At 48.7% G+C, this 25,909-nt stretch overlaps 1 protein-coding gene across 1 annotated transcript in view; it reads left to right on the top strand.

Annotated features, from left to right (window-relative positions):
- The window catches only part of CCDC60 (coiled-coil domain containing 60), a 131,573-nt gene that overhangs the window by 102,626 nt on the left and 3,038 nt on the right, over positions 1-25,909 (top strand). Inside the window, exons 8-14 of the mRNA XM_069960692.1 lie at positions 3,203-3,293; positions 9,526-9,811; positions 11,492-11,585; positions 13,216-13,299; positions 14,182-14,322; positions 15,914-16,048; positions 16,298-16,487. Of these exons, the coding sequence (XP_069816793.1) occupies positions 3,203-3,293; positions 9,526-9,811; positions 11,492-11,585; positions 13,216-13,299; positions 14,182-14,322; positions 15,914-16,048; positions 16,298-16,487 (1,021 nt within the window). The remainder of the gene's footprint in view (positions 1-3,202; positions 3,294-9,525; positions 9,812-11,491; positions 11,586-13,215; positions 13,300-14,181; positions 14,323-15,913; positions 16,049-16,297; positions 16,488-25,909) is intronic.

The following is a 25,909-nucleotide window of genomic DNA, read 5'->3' as shown; positions in this document are numbered from 1 at the left end:
AGAGGACCCCGGGGACATAGACTGGGACACTGCCCTGAGATATAAGAGAGGACCCCGGGGACATAGACTGGGACACTGCCCTGAGATATAAGAGAGGACCCCGGGGACATAGACTGGGACACTGCCCGGAGATATAAGAGAGGACCCCGGGGACGTAGACTGGGGGGACACTGCCCTGAGATATAAGAGAGGACCCCGGGGACATAGACTGGGGGGGACACTGCCCTGAGATATAAGAGAGAGGATCCCGGGGACATAGACTGGGGAGACACTGCCCTGAGATATAAGAGAGGACCCCGGGGACATAGACTGGGACACTGCCCTGAGATATAAGAGAGAGGACCCCGGGGACATAGACACTGCCCTGAGATATAAGGGAGGACCCCGGGGACATAGACACTGCCCTGAGATATAAGAGAGGACCCCGGGGACATAGACTGGGACACTGCCCTGAGATATAAGAGAGGACCCCGGGGACATAGACTGGGGGGACACTGCCCTGAGATATAAGAGAGGACCCCGGGGACATAGACTGGGACACTGCCCTGAGATATAAGAGAGGACCCCGGGGACATAGACTGGGACACTGCCCTGAGATATACGAGAGGACCCCGGGGACATAGACTGGGACACTGCCCTGAGATATAAGAGAGGACCCCGGGGACATAGACTGGGACACTGCCCTGAGATATAAGAGAGGACCCCGGGGACATAGACTGGGACACTGCCCTGAGATATAAGAGAGGACCCCGGGGACATAGACTGGGGGGACACTGCCCTGAGATATAAGAGAGGACCCCGGGGACATAGACTGGGACACTGCCCTGAGATATAAGAGAGGACCCCGGGGACATAGACTGGGACACTGCCCTGAGATATAAGAGAGGACCCCGGGGACATAGACTGGGGGGACACTGCCCTGAGATATAAGAGAGGACCCCGGGGACATAGACTGGAACACTGCCTTCAGAAATAAAAGTACACAAGAGAAATGGGACATATGTAAGAGCATCCTGGGTAAATTGTGGAAACGACACATACCATATGGGAATAAACGTAGTAGAAATAAGAGAAATCCAATGTGGTAACTTGAGCTGTAAGAGGGGCAATAAGTGATAAGAAACAAGCATTCAGACTACTAAAACAAGAAGGTAGTGGGGAAGCATGGAGCGACTATAGACAGAAGAATAGAATGTGTAAAAAAACTAATAAAAGAAACAAAAATTGCCATAGGGATATGGAGAAGCTGGAGGCTTGGGCGGAGAAATGGCAAATGAAGTTTAACATGGATAAATGTGAGGTTATGCATTATGCATAATAAGTACAGTGATGTGCTAAATAATAACACACTGGGTAACACTGCTGCCAAAAGGGACCCGGGGGGATTGGTGGCCGGTAACCTCCTCTATAGTGATCAGTGCCAGGCAGCAGCTGCCAAGGCTAATAACATCATGGGGGGCATCAAAAGAGGCCGAGATGCTAAAGAACATAGTTTTACCTCTTTATAAATCACAGGTCAGACCACACATGGTATATACTGTATACAGCATCGGGCACCGGTATATAAGAAGGACACAGCTCCTGGAGCAACTAGAGCGGGTGCAGAAGAGGGCAACAAAGGTCATTGAGGGAATGGGGGGGGGGGGTTACAGGACCAGGACAGGTTATCAGTGTTTGGGTTATTTACGCTAGAAAAAAGACGTCTTAGGGGCGATCTGATCACAATGTACAAATATATGACTGGACAGTACAGAGATCTTTGTAGTGATCGCCTTACTCCTAGGTCTGTAACCATGAAAACCTCTATGTCCAGAGGAAAGAAGGTTTCACCATTAGCACAAACGCAGATTCTTTAGTGTAAGAGCAGTGAGACTATGGAGCTCTCTATATTCTTTAGTGTAAGAGCAGTGAGACTATGGAGCACTCTATATTCTTTAGTGTAAGAGCAGTGAGACTATGGAACTCTCTATATTCTTTACTGTAAGAGCAGTGAGACTATGGAGCACTCTATATTCTTTACTGTAAGAGCAGTGAGACTATGGAACTCTATATTCTTTAGTGTAAGAGCAGTGAGACTATGGAACTCTCTATATTCTTTACTGTAAGAGCAGTGAGACTATGGAGCCCTCTATATTCTTTACTGTAAGAGCAGTGAGACTATGGAGCTCTCTATATTCTTTAGTGTAAGAGCAGTGAGACTATGGAACCCTCCATATTCTTTAGTGTAAGAGCAGTGAGACTATGGAGCACTCTATATTCTTTACTGTAAGAGCAGTGAGACTATGGAGCACTCTATATTCTTTACTGTAAGAGCAGTGAGACTATGGAACTCTCTATATTCTTTAGTGTAAGAGCAGTGAGACTATGGAGCCCTCTATATTCTTTAGTGTAAGAGCAGTGAGACTATGGAGCACTCTATATTCTTTACTGTAAGAGCAGTGAGACTATGGAGCCCTCTATATTCTTTAGTGTAAGAGCAGTGAGACTATGGAGCACTCTATATTCTTTACTGTAAGAGCAGTGAGACTATGGAGCACTCTATATTCTTTACTGTAAGAGCAGTGAGACTATGTAACACTCTGTCATTATATAAGTACAGGGGAGGCCTGGATGCTTTTCTTGAACAATATAATATTACAAGCTATGGGCATTAGATTTCCAGTGATACGCTGATCCAGGGATTATTCTGGTCGCCATTGAAGTTGGAAAGAGTTTTCTCCCTGCGGTGGGGCAATTGTCATCTGCCTCATAGGGGTTTTTGCCTCCCCCCTGGATCAGCACAGTAGGTTTCCCTAAGTTGAACCTGATGGACTTTTGTCTTCTTTCAACCTTATTAACTATGTTATATTATGAAGCAATGCAGAGGTAATGGTTGCACCTGGGACCAAGGCTGTTATATAAGAAGACAGCAGTATAAGGGTCCATTTACACAGAAAGATTATCTGACAGATTATCTGCCAAAGATTTGAAGCCAAAGCCAGAAACAGACTATAAACAGAGATCAGGTCATAAAGGAAAGGCGGAGATTCTTCCTGTTTTCAAATCCATTCCTGGCTTTGGCTTTAAATCTTTGGCAGGTAACACCCTCTGACCGTGTCACCAGCTGCCGCCGCTGACGTGATCGATGATTCCAGCTGACGATAAAGAAATCAAATATCCAGCCAATAACCTGACTTTCCTCATCTGCATTTCCTAAACCCAGAGATCCCGGTGGCTGTAAAACGTCATTAAAAAGAACAAGTCGGGAGAAGGAGGTGGAGCTGAAGTGGGAGCAGCTGATCGCGCCCGGGAAGGTAAAGGATCAGATCTTCTATTATTACTGCCAGGAATATTTTACTGTGTTTTATAGACGTAAATAATTGTGAGCGGTAAATATTCCAGCTACTTATTCTTCCTTTATTGTGAGGACTTATCTATGTAGAGACCCAATAAACAACCGCTGTATAATCTATGGGCAGTAACCATAAAGCTGTAATGCATTAAAAAAAAGGAGGGAATTATAACACCACCAAAGCTTACCAGCCATGCAGATTCCGATGGTTTGGAGATACAGAAAGTGATCACAACTTTCCCCAATGACAAGTGTCCCGGACCAGGTGGTCTCCCAGCTTTTTACTATACCTTTCTAACCACCCTCGACCCTTACCTGACGTGATGGTGTTCCGCCATGCTACAAGGTACTCCACCCCCTCCTCAGTCACTACCATTATTACTGTAATCCACAAAGAGGGCCAGCCCCATGATTCATGCGGCAGGTGATGCAGTTATTGTCCTAAAAAACACTTTTAGACTTGAAGCCCCGTGCCAAACGGGAGTATCTGTGCCCTGACTTTGCACCACCCCTCCGTCCTTCCTCCCCACCCTCTTCATCATTAGGAATGCCACTGGAACATTTTCTCCATGCTGAACATGTGCTTAACGATCCAGCCCATGTGCCGGGCTGACACAGCTGATGAATAGGAGGCAATCCGCCTGGAGCATTCCTAATGATGAGGAGGGTGGGGAGGAGGGACAGAGAGGTTGTGCCAGCCTAATGCATACGCAATGTAAGCCCCGACCGTTGGGCACGGAGCTGCCAATTTAAAAGTTGTTTTTTTAGGACAATAACTGCATCACCTGCTGAACGGACTGCAGCACAGATCTTGGATTAAAAGCAGCTATCCGAAGGTACAAGGGGTTTGGGGGGGGGGGGGGTCAGATTGTGGGTACAGAGTTGCCTTAAAATCATATATACTACCTGAATTACTTTACTTTACTCCCTACTAAAATCCCACATAACTTCCTGAAGAACATTAAATCCTTGTTTACTATATTCCTATGGAACCAACAAAATCTGAGAATTGCTTTCTCTGTTCTTAACAGAAGAAGTGGTGACGGTGGACGAGGTCTAGCAGATCTGATGAGATACTATAAGGCCATAGAGTTATGTAGAGCCGTCCCGCTTTTACATATGGCTTCTATTCCTCTTCATGTTAGAGCGGAGCGAGAAACGATCCCTTCCTGCTACCATTATTTATTCTGGTCATCCCCGTCTGCCCCCATTCCAAACCCCTTACACCCATTAACCACTGTCACCCTATGGATGCGGCATCGGCTGAAAAAAAGCACATTCTTTGTCACCATCACCTTTAATGCCCCTCAGATATCTTAAGCAGCACCTCAAGCAGGGGTCTCTCTAGGGGTCTCTCTGTGAAACATTTTGGCACACGATCCCCCAGTCTACAACGTTGTCCGACATCCTGGTTTCTCCAGAAGACGTATCTGTGCATACACTACTAGGCGGACGCTGCACCTCCATGAACTTTCTTCACATGATATCAATTCATCTCTGAAGACCTTCCTATCTCCCGGTAATAGGAGCCGCCCTCCCACCAGCTTTCAGACCCTGTTCGCCCTTAAACAACCTATTACACGATGCTGATCCAAAATGCACTCCCATCTCCTAACTCTGGGCCGACCAACCAAGCCCAGTCTTGTCCAGTTTTCTTCTTGTTTAGGAAGACGAGCTTGGTATCTCCCTATCCCCTACAGACATCGAAACTATATTCTCTAATTCAACTTCTATCACCACGCAAGAAAACTCCTACAAAAGTATGACCCATTGGTACAACCCACCTCGCCAGCTGTTTAGATGGTGACTTATCCCCACTGGTACTTGCTAGAGACGTGGCAAGTCGGGAGGCGCGTCAGCACATCGTTTCTGGACATGTCCTGCTCTTAAACTGTTGTGTGAACGGGTGACCAAAGATATCCAGGAAATGTGCGGCCAAACCCCTGCCTTAACTCCACAGCTAGTCTTGCTCTGGTTACCCTCCCCCTCCCTAACACCCGACTCCTTGTCTATCTCATTACTGCTGCTAAGCTCCTTATCCCGACCCTTTGGAGACAATCTACCCTCTTCTATAGAGAGGGTTAGCCGGCATGGAACCCTCCTTCCTGTAACATCCGGCTCATTGCAAGGGAAGTAGATGGCTGATGAAAGATGAAATATTGGGGTGACGCTCTGCAGTGGATCAAATAGATCTACGATGGAGGAGTTGGTAAGCTGGACCTGCAGGTCTCATACCACATTGGGACAGACCTGGGCACCTTGGCTAAAATCCAAGATAACACGCCATGTTGAGCTCTGATCCAGACCGGCCTCCCTGACTGTGTTTTATATTGATCCGATTCCCAACGTGTAGGATACAGGGTTTATAGGGGAAGCTGCCACAAGCCAGACATCTTCTGTGCCCTGCAGGGGTCATATAGTATTAGAGAGTGGCCATTCATATAAATAGTCAGTCACATCATACATGGATGGCTAATGACCACTGCAGCAACTCTCTGGTTTGGTGTAAAAAGCAGGTTTCTTCTCTCTATGACATCTAATTGCATACACCCCAGCAGGACACATGCTCAGTGGCTGCCATTTAATAAAAGGATAGATTCTCCCCATATCTAAAGGGGTATTCTGCTCAAACATAACTTTTGATATGTTGCTGCCCATGGTGAAAATACCAATTCCTTCCATACTTGTTATTAGCTATTCAGTCTCCTTCCCCCAGTTCTCAGCTGCTGCTTTCTGCTGATGACACAGAAATCTGTGTGTGAGCTTTTCTCTGTCCTCCCTCCTCCCCCCTCCCTTCTGAGACGGCTGATGTAAACAAGTCCCTGGCATGCTTTATCTGCAACATTGTAGCTTCTTTGTGATGCCAGGAGGATTAATCACAGTGAGTTCTTCAACGACTTGACCCCAAAATAATAATAATAGGTCACATCTGTTGCTGTCCGTGCAATGTGAATAACGCTGTATACTTCTAGGGAGAACTAATATTTATTGAAAATGTTGTGTGATCCCTGCCTGCAATAAGGTATAGTCATACAGAAAGCCTTATCCATGTACAGGTGAGGAATTACATAAAGAATCACTACTGTGCATGTCTGTAACAGAGTAAGATGGGAGGAGGCAATTCTATGTGCGACCACTAGAGGGCAGATGTAGTATAAACTATATATACAGTGTATAGGACACAGCAGGATAATAGTATAATGGAGACAAATGTAATAACTAGAGAGAGAACATGTCCTCATATACAGTGGATGTAGGTAAAGAAAAAGGAGTGTTCACAAGGCTTAGATACACAAGGCTTGGATACACTGCTGGAAAAAGGGCAGAACAGAACTGCATACACTAAAGGAGTGTTGACAAGGCTTAGATACACAACGCTTAGATACACTGCTGGAAAAAGGGTAGAACAGAACTACATACACTAAGGGAGTGTTCACAAGGCTTAGATACACAAGGCTTGGATACACTGCTGGAAAAAGGGCAGAACAGAACTGCATACACTAAAGGCGTGTTCACAAGGCTTAGATACACAACGCTTAGATACACTGCTGGAAAAAGGGCAGAACAGAACTGCATACACTATAGGAGTGTTCACAAGGCTTAGATACACAAGGCTTAGATACACTGCTGGAAAAAGGGCAGAACAGAACTGCATACACTAAGGGAGTGTTCACAAGGCTTAGATACACAAGGCTTAGATACACTGCTGGAAAAAGGGCAGAACAGAACTGCATACACTAAAGGAGTGTTCACAAGGCTTAGATACACAAGGCTTGGATACACTGCTGAAAAAAGGGCAGAACAGAGCTGTATACACTAAAGGAGTGTTCACAAGGCTTAGATACACAAGGCTTGGATACACTGCTGAAAAAAGGGCAGAACAGAACTGCATACACTAAAGGAGTGTTCACAAGGCTTAGATACACAAGGCTTAGATACACTACTGGAAAAAAGGGTAGAACAGAACTGCATACACTAAGGGAGTGTTCACAAGGCTTAGATACACAAGGCTTAGATACACTGCTGGAAAAAGGGTAGAACAGAACTGCATACACTAAGGGAGTGTTCACAAGGCTTAGATACACTGCTTAGATACACTGCTGGAAAAAGGGCAGAACAGAACTGCATACACTAAAGAAGGTTGACAAGGCTTAGATACACAAGGCTTGGATACACTGCTGAAAAAAGGGCAGAACAGAGCTGCATACACTAAATGAGTGTTGACAAGGCTTAGATACAGAACGCTTAGATACACTGCTGGAAAGAGGGTAGAACAGAACTGCATACACTATAGGAGTGTTCACAAGGCTTAGATACACAAGGCTTGGATACACTGCTGGAAAAAGGGCAGAACAGAACTGCATACACTAAGGGAGTGTTCACAAGGCTTAGATACACAAGGCTTAGATACACTGCTGGAAAAAGGGCAGAACAGAGCTGTATACACTAAGGAAGTGTTGACAAGGCTTAGATACACAAGGCTTAGATACACTGCTGGAAAAAGGGCAGAACAGAGCTGTATACACTAAGGAAGTGTTCACAAGGCTTAGATACACTAGGCTTGGATACACTGCTGGAAAAAGGGCAGAACAGAACTGCATATACTAAAGGAGTGTTCACAAGGCTTAGATACACAACGCTTAGATACACTGCTGAAAAAAGGGCAGAACAGAACTGTATACACTAAAGGAGTGTTCACAAGGCTTAGATACACATGGCTTGGATACACTGCTGGAAAAGGGGCAGAACAGAACTGCATACACTAAAGGAGTGTTGACAAGGCTTAGATACACAAGGCTTAGATACACTGCTGGAAAAAGGGTAGAACAGAACTGCATACACTAAGGGAGTGTTCACAAGGCTTAGATACACTGCTTAGATACACTGCTGGAAAAAGGGCAGAACAGAACTGCATACACTAAAGAAGGTTGACAAGGCTTCGATACACAAGGCTTGGATACACTGCTGGAAAAAGGGCAGAACAGAACTGCATACACTAAGGGAGTGTTCACAAGGCTTAGATACACAAGGCTTGGATACACTGCTGTAAAAAGGGCAGAACAGAACTGCATACACTAAGGGAGTGTTCACAAGGCTTAGATACACAAGGCTTGGATACACTGCTGGAAAAAGGGCAGAACAGAGCTGTATACACTAAGGGAGTGTTCAAAAGGCTTAGATACACAAGGCTTGGATACACTGCTGGAAAAAGGGCAGAACAGAACTGTATACACTAAGGGAGTGTTCACAAGGCTTAGATATATGAGGCTTAGATACACAAGGCTTAGATACACTGCAGTTTCTCTGTATAGTTAGTTTGCAGAAAATCCAGTGTATTGCAGTAGAAGTAAAGTGGATGAGATTTTAATGATTATCATCCACATTCTGCTCAGAATCTATATAGTGTAGATTATAAACCAGGGATGAGGAACCTCCAGCTCTCCAACTATTGCAAAACTACAACTCCCATCATGCCTGGACAGCGTTCCTCTTTTTTTCTCTCCCTATTGTATTTATCATATATCCACAGCAGCAATGCTAACAAATCTGCATGGTAACCCCCATGATTTGGCAGCGGAGATCCTCCAGAACACACATCCATCATTCCTACTGTTCTGAAGCCTTTCCATAGCATTGCTCCTCCGGCTGTCCCTTCTCTCAGCAGTGTTCTTCTCCTGTAGGTGATAGAGAGGGTTAGCCGGCATAGAACCCTCCTTCCTGTAACATCCAGGTCATTGCAAGGGAAGTAGATGGCTGGCTGCGTGACGCTTTGCAGCTTTCCAGTCTTCCAGTACTTATCAGCTGCTGTATGTCCTGCAGGAAGTGGTGTATTCTCTCCAGTCTGACACAGTGCTCTCTGCTGCCACCTCTGTCCATGTCAGGAACTGTCCAGAGCAGCAGCAAATCCCCTTAGAAAACCTCTCCTGCTCTGGACAGTTCCTGACATGGACAGAGGTGGCAGCAGAGAGCACTGTGTCAGACTGGAGAGAATACACTTCCTGCAGGACATACAGCAGCTGATAAGTACTGGAAGACAGAAGATGTTTTAAAAGAAGTAGATTACAAATTTCTGGCACCAGTTGGTTTGAAAGATTTTTTTTCCGGAACTATCCCTTTAAGTTTAGGCAACATCTGTACATTTTCTGTAAGTGATTGTCTGTGTTCATAATCACATTATTTGCCCCAATTCATAGAATAAAAAGCAAAGTCAAAGACTTCTCCGCAACCACCTGCCCCGGGCTCGGAAGCTATCCTTCCTCAGCATCTCACGCTATAGTGGACCGTCATCAGCGCCCACGCCAACCATAGGCAGCAGCGTGTCCTCCCTTGTCCCGGGCTCGGATGATCTGGCTGCTGGGGGCACTCCGACCTCCGAGGCTCCGCAGGAAGGTGGGGACGAGCTGGAGTCTACGGCCAATAGTTCCCTTCACACTCCGGGCAAACAGAGCAAAGAGGAGGAAGAGGAGCCCCTGTCTGACTGTAAGTTCTGCAGCCTCAGGTTACAGGTGACGCTGTGTAATAATTACATCGAGGGATCAAGAATCAGACAATGATTTGTAGATTTTGTGTCTCTTGTTCTGGTGATGACAAAAATGTTACGGACATTCCTTATGTTATAATGTGGTGGCACAATGCTCAGATATGGCATCACTTTATAATTGGCATCTGACCTCTGAGACCCCTACCGATCCGCAGAATGAAGAGGACGCAGTGCGGGAGCAGCACCACCGCATCCCCTCCACCGCTCTGACCCTGTACAGTGGTGCTCCCATCTATATGCAGCGTGGCAGTGAGTAGGGATGGCTGCAGACCCCTGTACAGTGGTGCTCCCATCTATATGTAGCGTGGCAGTGAGTAGAAATGGCTGCAGATTATTGTACAGTCGGGTGATCGGCCATCTATATGCAGCGTGGCAGTGAGTAGGGATGGCTGCAGACCCCTGTACAGTGGTGCTCCCATCTATATGCAGCGTGGCAGTGAGTAGGGATGGCTGCAGACCCCTGTACAGTCGGGTGATCAGCTATCTATATGCAGCGTGGCAGTGAGTAGGGATGGCTGCAGCCCCCTGTACAGTGGTGCTCCCATCTATATGCAGCGTGGCAGTGAGTAGGGATGGCTGCAGACCCCTGTATAGTCAGGTGATCGGCCATCTATATGCAGCGTGGCAGTGAGTAGGGATGGCTGCAGACCCCTGTATAGTCGGGTGATCGGCCATCTATATGCAGCGTGGCAGTGAGTAGGGATGGCTGCAGACCCCTGTATAGTCGGGTGATCGGCCATCTATATGCAGCGTGGCAGTGAGTAGGGATGGCTGCAGACCCCTGTACAGTGGCGCTCCCATCTATATGCAGCGTGGCAGTGAGTAGGGATGGCTGCAGACCCCTGTACAGGCGGGTGATCAGGAGCGCTGTGCTACAGGGAGAAACTCAATAGTGTACCCAGTACTACACCAGCACTGCCTCATCTTCAGTCTGAAGTTCCTGGGGGTCCTTGAGGTCGGAATATGCCCTTAAAGTGACACTGTCCTCCCACTCTGCCCTCATTACCTCGATTACCTGCACCTGTTTCACCTGTATAATAATCATCTGTCCTCACACTCATCACACTCCAACCTCTTCACCATGGCCAAGACCAAAGAGCTGTCTAAGAACACCAGGGACAAAACTGTAGACCTGCACAAGGGTGGCATGGGCTACAAGACAATAGACAAGCCCTTTCGAGAGAAGGTAATATTTATTGGCACAATTATTAGATAATGGAAGCAACACAAGATGACTGTCAATCTTCCTCAGTCTGGGGTTCCATGTAAGATCTCATCTCTCCATTCTTTGTAGATAGGAGAATCGACAGAGTATGAAATGCTTATTTTCCCCTCCGCAGCATGAATGACTGTCATCTATTAGATAGGCAAGGCTTTTTTTTGTAGAGAATAAAGCTGGGCTCACAATGCGGTGTATATTTTAGGCAGGCAGTGTGCTGACATATACTGTAGCATACCCATTCACTTTTTTGGACTGTGGACTAGTGACGGCCATTTCCCAGCAGACACTGCTTCTGAATGTCGGAGAAAGTTTTGAATATTTTTACGTGTCTTCCCTTCTATCTTTATGCTGTAGTTTATGCAGATACTTATATGCCGTGTGACATGTTACTTTACAGACATGCAGACGTTACTGCAGATGATCGCAGACAACGTGACCAAGGAGCTGAATGAAGAAAACGACTGGAAGAGCCATTCATCAGGGTCCATACAGTAAGATGCATCATCAGGGGTGGTCTCTCTATACAGCTCTCTATGGCCGCGTTCACACTGTGTTTTTGCAGTCCATGTAACGTATCAGCTTGAATGAATGCAGCTGTGTACAGTCCGTTTGGGTCCGTTTTTCCATTGACTTCCATTATAAAAGAAAAAGGTTGTGTTTTTTTCTTGTTTTTTTTTTTTTTTTTGTTAAGCTCACACAAAAGCGATAAAAACAGATCCATTAAACTGCAAAACCACAATGTGAACCCGGCCTAAGGCTCCAGTCACAAATTCTGCAGCGTTGTCCAGAATTGTTGGTCCGTAGGGACCTATTCATTCTCCTCCTGGCAGCCATTTTAACAAGCGACTTTCCATTTTTACGGATCCACAAAAAATTAAAGATTTCAGATGCATTTTTTTCAGGTTCCTGACGATTGTGTTTTGGACCTAATTTACGGTGCTGAAAAATTCAGCAATGTGTGAATGTAGCCTTAAAGCGTAACTGTCATGTTTTTTTTTTATTGCAGAAATCAGTAGTATAAGCGATTTTAAGAAACTCTGTAATAGGTTTCATCAGCCAAAAAAGCCTCCTTCTGTACTCAAGAAGCAATCTCCCAGCCTCCCCCCCTGACTTCTTATCTGTGCATTATCAGGCAAACACGTCTTCATTACAGAGAAGCCAGTGAAGACGGGTTCTGCTCTCTCCATTGTAAGCCTATGGAGGGGGGAGGGGCTGAGGGAGATGAGGGAGCAGGAAGAGGTGACATGAAGGTCAGCTGTTTGTAGACTCTCTGGGCACCTAAACCGCAGGATTCTGGGGTCAGAAAGGTCAGTGCTTATCTATGAACTTACTGAGAGAAGATTGCAGGGTGTTGTGCTGTGCAGGACTGCTCCGTGCTCACTCACTCCTAACAGCCCCTCCCCTCTCCATAGCCACATAATGGAGACAGAAATCCTGCTTCATCTGCAGTGAGGGGGGAGGCTGGGAGATTGCTTTTTCACTACAGAAGGAAACTCTTTTAGTACATAAAACCTATTACAGAGTTTCTTAAAATCGCTTGAACTGTTGATATTTAATGTTTTCAGAAAAATGACCCTGAAATGAGAGTTACGCTTTAACTGAAGTGGGCTTAAAAAACTGATACTCACCTCATCCTCCACTGCTGTTCCATCAGTGTCTGGTCCTACATGATGGACTATTCCAGGTGCCCACTTTTTCAGTCTCTGGCTGAGGCAGGTCACCACAACGGCCAGTGTTTGGCTAAGCATTTACCTCTGCACCAGGAAATGCTGACCAGCAAGGACTGCGCATAGTCCGAACAGTAGCAGTGAGGGAATGGGGGAGGTGAGAATCAGTTTTTTCTTTCATTTTTTAAGGGGTCATTAAACTCAAACTTTTGACATGTTCAGAACTGGGGGAAGGAGACTGTATGCATAATAACAAGTATGGAAGGAATTGTTAGTCTCACCGTGGGCAGCAACTTATTAGAAGTTATGTTTGAGTGGAATACCCCTTTAAGCCAGCCTGAAACCTTAAGAATTATTTTGCAGTGCCAATTGATTGGATTAGAAGAGAGCAGTTGTCGTTCACTTTGCTAACAATTTTTTACTTTTTTTTTTTTTTTTTTTTTTTTAAATACAGAGACACTTCTCCAACTCAAGTCAGGGAAACAACAAGAAAGGACGATGAAGGGAGCCCCAAGAGCATCAAACAGAGGCCAAAAAGGTTGTACAAACTGTATCCTCCTAAATCCACATGGTGACCAGGCAGCCATGAATTGTGGGAGATTAAAGGGGTTGTGAGGCCTACAGACCAACAAAACATGTTTGGTGGTTTCAGAACGTGGGCAGCTCAGAGACCACCCCCAATATTTATATAGACATTAAACTATTTAGAGTCCGTCCACTGTGGGTAAAATCCAGTCTGATTATTGTCCGACGTATTAGTATATTTGTGGCCGCAGTTTTGGAATACAGTATACGGTCCAGTCTACCTGCAAGGGGTCTGCATCAAAAAAGAGAGTTAAGAGTTGTGGTTTTATTATTAGTTTTTTCTATTACATAGATTTTACATCAGAATCCTGGATTTTTCATTGGAAAAAAATGTGAGGTTGATTAATGAGGAATGTCTGTGGAAAAAAAGCCGACTAGTATTTGTATGCAGGGAGGCCGTGTTATATATCACATAGATTACGGTACATACATTGTTGCAGTTTTAAGGTTAAAGAGGTTGTCCGCCATAAATTGTTAATCTATGATGCTGCAGGGCACACAGGAGTGCGATATACTTACCCGTCCCGCTCTGCCACAGCTGCCATTTCTCGTGCGCCCATCCTCCACAGCTAAAGTCCCCTGACTTACCTGTCCTGCTTAGTGCATAGTGTACAGCACAGCATATTGCAGTCTAGGCTGAGTGGTGAAACCAGTACTTCAGCGGATGTTGTCAGTGACAGCTGCGGAGGAAGGGCGGGCAATCGTCAGGACTGGTAAGTATACCGCACTGTTGTGTCCTCCGCAGCCCCAGCAGCATTGTAGATTTTTAGTTTATACTGGACAACCCCTTTAATTATTTACCATGTTGTATGAATGTGATATTTTACTATGACAGCTCTCCCGGCCCCGGCTTGTCACCGACTAACCTCTTCATAAGAAGTAAAAGCAGTCTGTCCTCTGAGATGAGGGAAACGTTCTATGACGTGGCTGATGAAGCAGCGGTCTACTTACACGATAAGGTGGAGGCTATGGAAAGGCAAGTGCAATAACTAATAAGTGCAATAGCCAATAACCAATAAGTGCAATAACCAATAACTAATAAGTGCAATAACCAATAAGTGCAATAACCAATAACTAATAAGTGCAATAACCAATAACCAATAAGTGCAATAACCAATAACCAATAAGTGCAATAACCAATAACTAATAAGTGCAATAACCAATAACTAATAAGTGCAATAACCAATAACTAATAAGTGCAATAACCAATAACCAATGAATGGTAGGCTGGGTACACACTACGTTTTTTTTTTTTTTTTCTCATCTGTTTTTGCAAAAAAAAAAAAACGGATGGAAGAACAGATGCATTTGCGTGCATTTTTTGTATAATGAAAGTCAACGGAAAAACAGATGCACACAAATGCATGTTTTTCCATCCGTTTTTTTTTGTTTGTTTGTTTTTTTGCAAAAACTGATTAAAAAAACGTAGTTGTCAACCGAGCCTTACTGCATCACACATGATGGCCACATTTCCCTGTGATTTTTCAAGTAATAATCACTCTTTGGCCGCTGTCACTTTAAGGCTATGTTCACACATTATACTTTTAATGAAAGCAACGTCCGTTCTTTTCATAATGCAAACAATGGCTGTTGTTTCACAAAATGTATTAAACAATGGCCATTGTTTGGCTACAGCCGTCAAAATAATAATCATGTCAATTATTTACGGCATCTTGTATCAGTACAGTAGCGTGAACATTTAAGCAAGTTTCATTCATTCCCCAAGAATGTTTACATGAAACACTGAGGCAAATCAAAAGCAGTGTGTGCACGCGGCCTTAGCCTGTCCCACCATTTTCTGTAAATCATAAGCAGTGTGTGCACGCGGCCTTAGCCTGTCCCACCATTTTCTGTAAATCATAAGAAGAGTGTGCACGCGGCCTTAGCCTGTCCCACCATTTTCTGTAAATCATAAGCAGTGTGTGCACGCGGCCTTAGCCTGTCCCACCATTTTCTGTAAATCATAAGCAGAGTGTGTGCACGCGGCCTTAGCCTGTCCCACCATTTTCTGTAAATCATAAGCAGTGTGTGCACGCGGCCTTAGCCTGTCCCACCATTTTCTGTAAATCATAAGCAGTGTGTGCACGCGGCCTTAGCCTGTCCCACCATTTTCTGTAAATCATAAGAAGAGTGTGTGCACACAGCCTTATCCTGTCCCACCATTTTCTGTAAATCATAAGAAGAGTGTGTGCACACAGCCTTATCCTGTCCCACCATTTTCTGTAAATCATAAGCAGTGTGTGCACGCGGCCTTAGCCTGTCCCACCATTTTCTGTAAATCATAAGAAGAGTGTGTGAACGCGGCCTTAGCCTTTTCCACCATTTTCTGTAAATCATAAGAAGAGTGTGTGCACGCGGCCTTAGCCTGTCCCACCATTTTCTGTAAATCATAAGCAGTGTGTGCACGCGGCCTTAGCCTGTCCCACCATTTTCTGTAAATCATAAGAAGAGTGTGTGAACGCGGCCTTAGCCTTTTCCACCATTTTCTGTAAATCATAAGAAGAGTGTGTGCACGCGGCCTTAGCCTGTCCCACCATTTTCTGTAACGCTGTTCACTACTTTGTCAGGAGACGTCAGGAATTGAACACTCAGAAATATCGATCCTTAAGGACCATCACTAATTTCCGTGAAGACCTGGAAAAAATGCGAAAAGCTTATCATCATGTGAAGGAAGAAAAAGACTACACAGACACGAGGAACTGGTAAGTCCAGACCTTAAAGGGAAACTCCGGCCCAAATCTTATACTTTCCCATCAGCTGGTTTCAGAAGGTTTAATGTGTCCAGTGCTTTGTGGCCACTCAGGTTATTTATGTTGTTATTTAGGACGTTGTTATTTGGCCTTATCAGTAATGTAGAAAATTCTCGTATAGAATCGCACATCTTGACCGTTATTAAACTAAAACCGGCGTCTGTGACAACTCTTCCTCTCCGTCCTTCCCTGCTCTTCCAGGTTTATAATGCTCCTCTCCAGGATACCTCCTAGTCTGAAGAATAACCAGAAAATACACAGGATTTTAGAGAAGCTGGAGAAGCTGGAAGAGAAGCAGTTCATCAGAATCCGTCCCCATTCCTTCCTGAAGGTTCTGCACGGCCTCCGCTCCTGGGAGTTGTGTTCTCCGGACATCAGCGTGGCCATAGAGGTGACAGCGACTATTATCCTACTCTATTACTTACAGTTATTAGACTGTTTATTATTAGGATGTCACCAATTCCAGGTAAAGGGCCGATTATCGGCAAGAAGAGAAACGTTCCTTTGGCCAATAATCGACCTGTGTAAAAGTGTCAGCGATCAGTCGAGGTGCGGGAAAACACCCACCTGCTGCGCTTCTCCCAGTGTAAACAAACTATTTGCAGCCAATCGCAACAAATTAAAATGGCCGCATGAACAATACAGTGATTGTTCTTGCGGCCAGTCCTGTGATTAGTCATGCCTTCTAAGGCACTACAGATGAGCGCTGTTCTCGCTGATCCACGCTCGCTTGCATCCTTGCACAGCCCCATATTGGACCCTTAATATGATCTACCGCGCTTTTGTGCACATTAAAAAAATTTATTCATTTTGATTCTATTTTTTATAATGGAAGTCAATCGAAAAATAGATCAAAACGGACACTCAAAAATGCATCCTTTTTCTGCATAAACGGATTAAATAAATGGACTGCAAAAACGCAGTGTGAACCTGGCCTTAGTTTCCATCTTTCACCGGTTCCAGAGACTTTTCCTCTGGTTTAAAGGGGTACTCCGGTGGGGGGGCACCTTTTTGATGGGACCGGGGAGGAGGTGGCTGAGGAAAAAGACGACCACTCACGTCCCCGTTTCCAGCAGCGCGTCACTCATCGCGGCGCTCCGGTCGCCGGTTCCCGGCCGCTTCCTGGTGTCTGACGCCGCCCGAGATGCTACGTCTCAGGGCAGCTCAGCCACTCAGTGAAGGATGCGGGATCCGTGTCAAGTCCGCTCAGAACCCGCCTCTTTCACTGAGTGGCTGAGCGTCCCTGAGACGTAGCGCCTTGGGCGGCATCAGACACCAGGAAGCGGCCGGGGACCGGAGCGCCGCGATGAGTGACCCGCCGCTGGAACCGGGGAGGTGAGTGGTCGTCTTTTTCCTCAGCCACCTCCTCCCCGGTCCCATCAAAAAAGTGCCCCCCCCCGCCGGAGTACCCCTTTAACCTTTAATCAGAGAAAGAAAAGCTCTCTAGGTGTGCGAAGAATAAAGGAACGGCAGCGAGTCCGCTCCATCTCTAGGTCTGGCGTTCAGGAGGCGGCGAGTCCGCTCCATCTCTAGGTCTGGCATTCAGGAGTCAGAGAGTACACTCCATCTCTAGGTCTGGCGTACAGGAGGAGGCGGCGAGTCCGCTCCATCTCTATATCTGGCGTACAAGAGGAGGCAGCGAGTCCGCTCTATCTCTAGGTCTGGCGTACAGGAGGAGGCAGCAAGCACGCTCCATCTCTAGGTCTGGCGTACAGGAGGAGGCGGTGAGTACGCTCCATATCTAGGTCTGGCGTACAGGAGGAGGCGGTGAGTACGCTCCATCTCTAGGTCTGGCGTACAGGAGGAGGCAGCGAGCACGCTCCATCTCTAGGTCTGGCGTACAGGAGGAGGCAGCGAGCACGCTCCATCTCTAGGTCTGGCGTACAGGAGGAGGCAGCGAGCACGCTCCATCTCTAGGTCTGGCGTACAGGAGGAGGCAGCGAGCCCGCTCCATCTCTAGGTCTGGTGTACAGGAGGAGGCGGCGAGCCCACTCCATCTCTAGGTCTGGTGTACAGGAGGAGGCGGCGAGCACGCTCCATCTCTAGGTCTGGTGTACAGGAGCAGGCAGCGAGTCCGCCCCATCTCTAGGTCTGGCGTACAGGAGGAGGCGGCGAGTATGCTCCATCTCTAGGTCTGGCGTACAGGAGGAGGCAGCGAGTCCGCTCCATCTCTAGGTCTGGCTTACAGGAGGAGGCGGCGAGTCCGCTCCATCTCTAGGTCTGAAGTACAGGAGGAGGCAGCGAGTCCGCTCCATCTCTAGGTCTGGCGTACAGGAGGAGGCGACGAGTCCGCTCCATCTCTAGGTCTGGCGTACAGGAGGAGGCGGCGAGTCCACTCCATCTCTAGGTCTGGCGTACAGGAGGAGGCGGCGAGTACGCTCCATCTCTAGGTCTGAAGTACAGGAGGAGGCAGCGAGTCCGCTCCATCTCTAGGTCTGGCGTACAGGAGGAGGCGACGAGTCCGCTCCATCTCTAGGTCTGGCGTACAGGAGGAGGCGGCGAGTCCGCTCCATCTCTAGGTCTGGCGTACAGGAGGAGGCAGCGAGTCCGCTCCATCTCTAGGTCTGGCGTACAGGAGGAGGCGACGAGTCCGCTCCATCTCTAGGTCTGGCGTACAGGAGGAGGCTACGAGTCTGCTCCATCTCTAGGTCTGGCGTACAGGAGGAGGCGGCGAGTCCGCTCCATCTCTAGGTCTGGCGTACAGGAGGAGGCAGCAAGTCCGCTCCATCTCTAGGTCTGGCGTACAGGAGGAGGCGGCGAGTCCGCTCCATCTCTAGGTCTGGCTTACAGGAGGAGGCGGCGAGTCCGCTCCATCTCTAGGTCTGGCGTACAGGAGGAGGCGGCGAGTACGCTCCATCTCTAGGTCTGACGTACAGGAGGAGGCAGCGAGCACGCTCCATCTCTAGGTCTGGCGTACAGGAGGAGGCAGCGAGCACGCTCCATCTCTAGGTCTGGCGTACAGGAGGAGGCGGCGAGTCCGCTCCATCTCTAGGTCTGGCGTACAGGAGGAGGCGGCGAGTCCGCTCCATCTCTAGGTCTGGCGTACAGGAGGAGGCGGCGAGTCCGCTCCATCTCTAGGTCTGGCGTACAGGAGGAGGCGGCAAATACGCTCCATCTCTAGGTCTGACGTACAGGAGGAGGCAGCGAGCACGCTCCATCTCTAGGTCTGGCGTACAGGAGGAGGCAGCAAGTCCGCTCCATCTCTAGGTCTGGCGTACAGGAGGAGGCAGCGAGCACGCTCCATCTCTAGGTCTGGCGTACAGGAGGAGGCAGCTAGTCCGCTCCATCTCTAGGTCTGGCGTACAGGAGGAGGCGGCGAGTCTGCTCCATCTCTAGGTCTGGTGTACAGGAGCAGGCAGCGAGTCCGATCCATCTCTAGGTCTGGCGTACAGGAGGAGGCGGCGAGTACGCTCCATCTCTAGGTTTGGCGTACAGGAGGAGGCGGCGAGTACGCTCCATCTCTAGGTCTGGCGTACAAGAGGAGGCAGTGAGTCCGCTCCATCTCTAGGTCTGGCGTACAGGAGGAGGCGCTCCATCTCTAGGTCTGGCGCACAGGAGGCGAGTCCGCTCCATCTCTAGGTCTGGCGTACAGGAGGAGGCAGTGAGTCCGCTCCATCTCTAGGTCTGGCGTACAGGAGGAGGCAGCGAGTACGCTCCATCTCTAGGTCTGGCGTACAGGAGGCAGCGAGTCCGCTCCATCTCTAGGTCTGGCGTACAGGAGGAGGCAGCGACTCCGCTCCATCTCTAGGTCTGGCGTACAGGAGGAGGCAGCGACTCCGCTCCATCTCTAGGTCTGGCGTACAGGAGGAGGCGGCGGCGAGTATGCTCCATCTCTAGGTCTGGCGTACAGGAGGAGGCAGCAAGTCCGCTCCATCTCTAGGTCTGGCGTACAGGAGGAGGCAGCGAGCACGCTCCATCTCTAGGTCTGGCGTACAGGAGGAGGCAGCGAGCACGCTCCATCTCTAGGTCTGGCGTACAGGAGGAGGCAGCGAGTCATCTCCATCTCTAGGTCTAGCGTACAGAAGGAGGCAGTGAGTCCGCTCCATCTCTAGGTCTGGCGTACAGGAGGAGGCGGCGAGTATGCTCCATCTCTAGGTCTGGCGTACAGGAGGAGGCAGCGAGTCCGCTCCATCTCTAGGTCTGGCGTACAGGAGGAGGCAGCGAGTCCGCTCCATCTCTAGGTCTAGCGTACAGAAGGAGGCAGTGAGTCCGCTCCATCTCTAGGTCTGGCGTACAGGAGGAGGCGGCGAGTATGCTCCATCTCTATGTCTGGCGTACAGGAGGAGGCAGCGAGTCCGCTCCATCTCTATGTCTGGCGTACAGGAGGAGGCGGCGAGTACGCTCCATCTCTATGTCTGGCGTACAGGAGGAGGCGGCGAGTCCGCTCCATCTCTAGGTCTGGCGTACAGGAGGAGGCGGCGAGTCTGCTCCATCTCTAGGTCTGGCGTACAGGAGGAGGCGGTGAGTCCGCTCCATCTCTATGTCTGGCGTACAGGAGGAGGCGGCGAGTACGCTCCATCTCTATGTCTGGCGTACAGTAGGAGGCAGCGGTTCCGCTCCATCTCTAGGTCTGGCGTACAGGAGGCAGCGAGTCCGCTCCATCTCTAGGTCTGGCGTACAGGAGGAGGCGGCGAGTCCGCTCCATCTCTAGGTCTGGCGTACAGGAGGAGGCGGCGAGTCTGCTCCATCTCTAGGTCTGGCGTACAGGAGGAGGCGGCGAGTCTGCTCCATCTCTAGGTCTGGCGCACAGGAGGAGGCAGCGAGCACGCTCCATCTCTAGGTCTGGCGTTCAGGAGGAGGCGGCGAGCACGCTCCATCTCTAGGTCTGGCGCACAGGAGGAGGCAGCGAGCACGCTCCATCTCTAGGTCTGGCGTACAGTAGGAGGCAGCGGTTCCGCTCCATCTCTAGGTCTGGCGTACAGGAGGAGGCAGCGGTTCCGCTCCATCTCTAGGTCTGGCGTACAGGAGGAGGCAGCGAGTCTGCTCCATCTCTAGGTCTGGCGTACAGGAGGCAGCGAGTCCGCTCCATCTCTAGGTCTGGCGTACAGGAGGAGGCGCTCTATCTCTAGGTCTGGCGTACAGGAGGAGGCGGTGAGTCTGCTCCATCTCTAGGTCTGGCGTACAGGAGGAGGCAGCGAGTCCGCTCCATCTCTAGGTCTGGCGTACAGGAGGAGGCAGCGAGTCCGCTCCATCTCTAGGTCTGGCGTACAGGAGGAGGCAGCGAGTCCGCTCCATCTCTAGGTCTGGCGTACAGGAGGAGGCAGCGAATCCGCTCCATCTCTAGGTCTGGCATACAGGAGGAGGCAGCGAATCCGCTCCATCTCTAGGTCTGGCGTACAGGAGGAGGCGCTCCATCTCTAGGTCTGGCGTACAGGAGGAGGCGCTCCATCTCTAGGTCTGGCGTACAGGAGGAGGCGCTCCATCTCTAGGTCTGGCGTACAGGAGGAGGCGCTCCATCTCTAGGTCTGGCGTACAGGAGGAGGCGCTCCATCTCTAGGTCTGGCGTACAGGAGGAGGCGCTCCATCTCTAGGTCTGGCGTACAGGAGGAGGCGCTCCATCTCTAGGTCTGGCGTACAGGAGTCTGAGGATCAGCCACTACCTGCAGGATTCACAGCTCACTTGTCCCGATCAGTTTGTTACCTCTGGGACAGAGAAGGCCGATGCCGCTATAGAAGCCATCTGTAACGCAGCTTCTTGTTCTTCCTTACTGTCCGGATCCTTCTCCCACCTCTGACCTATCTTCTGGGTGGAATGCTCTGCAGGCCGTGCTCCTGGGCGCCCTAGGAAACCTGATCATTACTACTCAGCAGTAATTGGATTTTCTGGCCCCCATGACTGCGCCCTTCTGTATTCCCATCCTGAGACCTGTGCCGCCGGTTTACAGGCCGTGTATCTGTACAGACCGACCAGGCTCAGGCTCTGCAGACAGTGGGAGGTTTCCGCTCCTCGGACGTGGCCCCTCTCCCCTGCTGCTGTCAGAAGTTCCAGAAAATCAAATTACCCGTGAATAATAATTATCTTTTTCTCCACAACTACCGTGTATTACAAAACAGCATAGAGGAAAAAACTAGTTAATTTACATTTTTGGCCTCATGGCACAATACTGGCGTTCTTTAGCACATTAAAGGGATTGTTCACCAAAACATTTTTTCTTTCAAATCCACTGGTGTCAGAAAGTACCAGAGATTTATAATTTACTTCTATTAAAATTCTCCAGTTTTCCAGTCCTTATCAGTTGCCGTATGTCCTGCAGGAAGTGGTGTATTCTCTCCAGTCTGACACAGTGCTCTCTGCTGCCACCTCTGTCCATGTCAGGAACTGTCCAGAGCAGCAGCAAATCCCCATAGAAAACCTCTCCTGCTTTGGACAGTTCCTGACATGGACAGAGGTGGCAGCAGAGAGCAGGCACTGTGTCAGACTGGAGAGAATACACTGCTTCCTGCAGGACATACAGCAGATGATAAGTACTGGATTTGAGATTTTTCTAATAGAAAAACTATAAATCTCTGGCACTTTCTGGCACCAGTTGATTTGAAAGAATTTATTTTTGGTGAATGACCCCTGTAATGAATGCCTGGTACCTGGCATATTGAATAAGCTTAAACATCATGTGACTTTTCTGCCTGGGTAATGTATCGGGTGGCCGTTTAATAATCTGCATCCAAATCTGCTGCATAATTAGTATCAGTATGGTGACACGCTGGTGTGGCCATTATTTAGGTTTATCCAAAAACTCTGGAGATCCACTGAACCCTCTCCACCATGTTTAGCGGACTCCACAGAATGCTCCCTCTATGCTCCATCATGTATGTGCGGCCTTCCTCCTCCTCTATGTGTAATCATGTATGTGCAGCCTTCCTCCTCTATGCTCCATCATATATGTGCGGCCTTCCTCCTCCTCTATGCTCCATCATGTATGTGCGGCCTTCCTCCTCTATGCTCCATCATGTATGTGCAGCCTTCCTCCTCTATGCTCCATCATATATGTGCGGCCTTCCTCCTCTATGCTCCATCATGTATGTGCGGCCTTCCTCCTCTATGCTCCATCATGTATGTGCAGCCTTCCTCCTCCTCTATGTGTAATCATGTATGTGCGGCCTTCCTCCTCTGCTCCATCATATATGTGCAGCCTTCCTCCTCTATGCTCCATCATATATGTGCGGCCTTCCTCCTCTATGCTCCATCATGTATGTGCGGCCTTCCTCCTCTATGCTCCATCATGTATGTGCAGCCTTCCTCCTCTATGCTCCATCATATATGTGCGGCCTTCCTCCTCCTCTATGTGTAATCATGTATGTGCGGCCTTCCTCCTCTGCTCCATCATGTATGTGCGGCCTTCCTCCTCCTCTATGTGTAATCATGTATGTGCGGCCTTCCTCCTCTATGTGTAATCATGTATATGCGGCCTTCCTCCTCTATGCTCCATCATGTATGTGCGGCCTTCCTCCTCTATGTGTAATCATGTATATGCGGCCTTCCTCCTCTATGCTCCATCATGTATATGCGGCCTTCCTCCTCTATGCTCCATCATGTATGTGCGGCCTTCCTCCTCCTCAATGCTCCATCATATAAGTGCGGCCTTCCTCCTCTATGCTCCGTCATGTATGTGCGGCCTCCCTCCTCTATGCTCCATCATGTATATGCGGCCTTCCTCCTCTATGCTCCATCATGTATGTGCGGCCTTCCTCCTCCTCTATGCTCCATCATGTATATGCGGCCTTCCTCCTCCTCTGCTCCATCATGTATGTGCGGCCTCCCTCCTCTATGCTCCATCATGTATGTGCGGCCTTCCTCCTCTATGCTCCATCATGTATGTGCGGCCTCCCTCCTCTATGCTCCATCATGTATGTGCGGCCTTCCTCCTCTATGCTCCATCATGTATGTGCGGCCTTCCTCCTCTATGTGTAATCATGTATATGCGGCCTCCCTCCTCTATGCTCCATCATGTATATGCGGCCTTCCTCCTCCTCTGCTCCATCATGTATGTGCGGCCTCCCTCCTCTATGCTCCATCATGTATGTGCGGCCTTCCTCCTCTATGCTCCATCATGTATGTGCGGCCTTCCTCCTCTGTGCTCCATCCAGGGGCGGATTAACTTTACCATAGGCCTCGGGCTGTTCACCAAGCCTGGGCCCCCTCCACCCCACTGTAACTATGGCGGCACTAGCCTGGCGTTCATAGTACAGTATAGATAATCTCATGATGTCCTGATTTGTGCAAAATTGCCATAAAAAAAACTGTGATTTTTTTGCAAATCATGTCGGAAGTGTAGCCAGGAGACAGTACACCACTCAAAGTATAAGTCTTTTTGGGTGGTCATGGGCCCCCCAGGAGCTCAGGGCCACGGGCTGCCGCCCGGAACGCCCCTATTATAATCCACCACTGGCTCCATCATGTATGTGCAGCCTTCCTCCTCTGTGCTCCATCATGTATGTGCGGCCTTCCTCCTCCTCTATGCTCCATCATGTATGTGCGGCCTTCCTCCTCCTCTATGCTCCATCATGTATGTGCGGCCTTCCTCCTCTGTGCTCCATCATATATGTGCAGCCTTCCTCCTCTGTGCTCCATCATGTATGTGCGGCCTTCCTCCTCCTCTGTGCTCCATCATGTATGTGCGGCCTTCCTCCTCTGTGCTCCATCATATATGTGCAGCCTTCCTCCTCTGTGCTCCATCATGTATGTGCGGCCTTCCTCCTCTGTGCTCCATCATGTATGTGCAGCCTTCCTCCTCCTCTGTGCTCCATCATGTATGTGCGGCCTTCCTCCTCTGTGCTCCATCATGTATGTGCGGCCTTCCTCCTTTGCTCCATCATGTATGTGCGGCCTTCCTCCTCTGCTCCATCATGTATGTGCGGCCTTCCTCCTCTGCTCCATCATGTATGTGCGGCCTTCCTCCTCCTCTATGCTCCATCATGTATGTGCGGCCTTCCTCCTCTGCTCCATCATGTATGTGCGGCCTTCCTCCTCTATGCTCCATCATGTATGTGCGGCCTTCCTCCTCTATGCTCCATCATGTATGTGCGGCCTTCCTCCTCTAAGCTCCATTATGTATGTGCGGCCTTCCTCCTCTGCTCCATCATGTATGTGCGGCCTTCCTCCTCTATGCTCCATCATGTATGTGCGGCCTTCCTCCTCTAAGCTCCATTATGTATGTGCGGCCTTCCTCCTCTGCTCCATCATGTATGTGCGGCCTTCCTCCTCTGCTCCATCATGTATGTGCGGCCTTCCTCCTCTAAGCTCCATTATGTATGTTCGGCCTTCCTCCTCTATGCTTCATCATGTATGTGCGGCCTTCCTCCGCTCTGTGTATTACATTGTGCGCCCTGGGTAATTCATTGTTGTGTTTTGCATAGATAGTGATGTTCCACCATTTTGTATACCCCATCCCATGTACTATACACTGTAGTATATCCCATCCCATGTACTGTACACTGTAGTATACCCCATCCCATGTAGTATACACTGTAGTATACCCCATCCCATGTACTATACACTGTAGTATATCCCATCCCCTGTAGTATACACTGTAGTATATCCTATCCCATGTACTATACACTGTAGTATACACTGTAGTATACCCCATCCCATGTACTATACACTGTAGTATATCCCATCCCCTGTAGTATACACTGTAGTATATCCCATCCCATGTACTATACACTGTAGTATATCCCATCCCATGTACTATACACTGTAGTATATCCCATCCCATGTACTATACACTGTAGTATATCCCATCGCATGTACTATACACTGTAGTATATCCCATCCCCTGTAGTATACACTGTAGTATATCCCATCCCCTGTAATAT

This window comes from Dendropsophus ebraccatus, chromosome 3 (genome assembly GCF_027789765.1).
Source record: "Dendropsophus ebraccatus isolate aDenEbr1 chromosome 3, aDenEbr1.pat, whole genome shotgun sequence".
Lineage (NCBI taxonomy): Eukaryota > Metazoa > Chordata > Amphibia > Anura > Hylidae > Dendropsophus > Dendropsophus ebraccatus.
The sequence above is the reverse complement of the archived record's forward strand: the minus strand, read 5'-3'. Positions and strand labels throughout refer to the sequence as shown.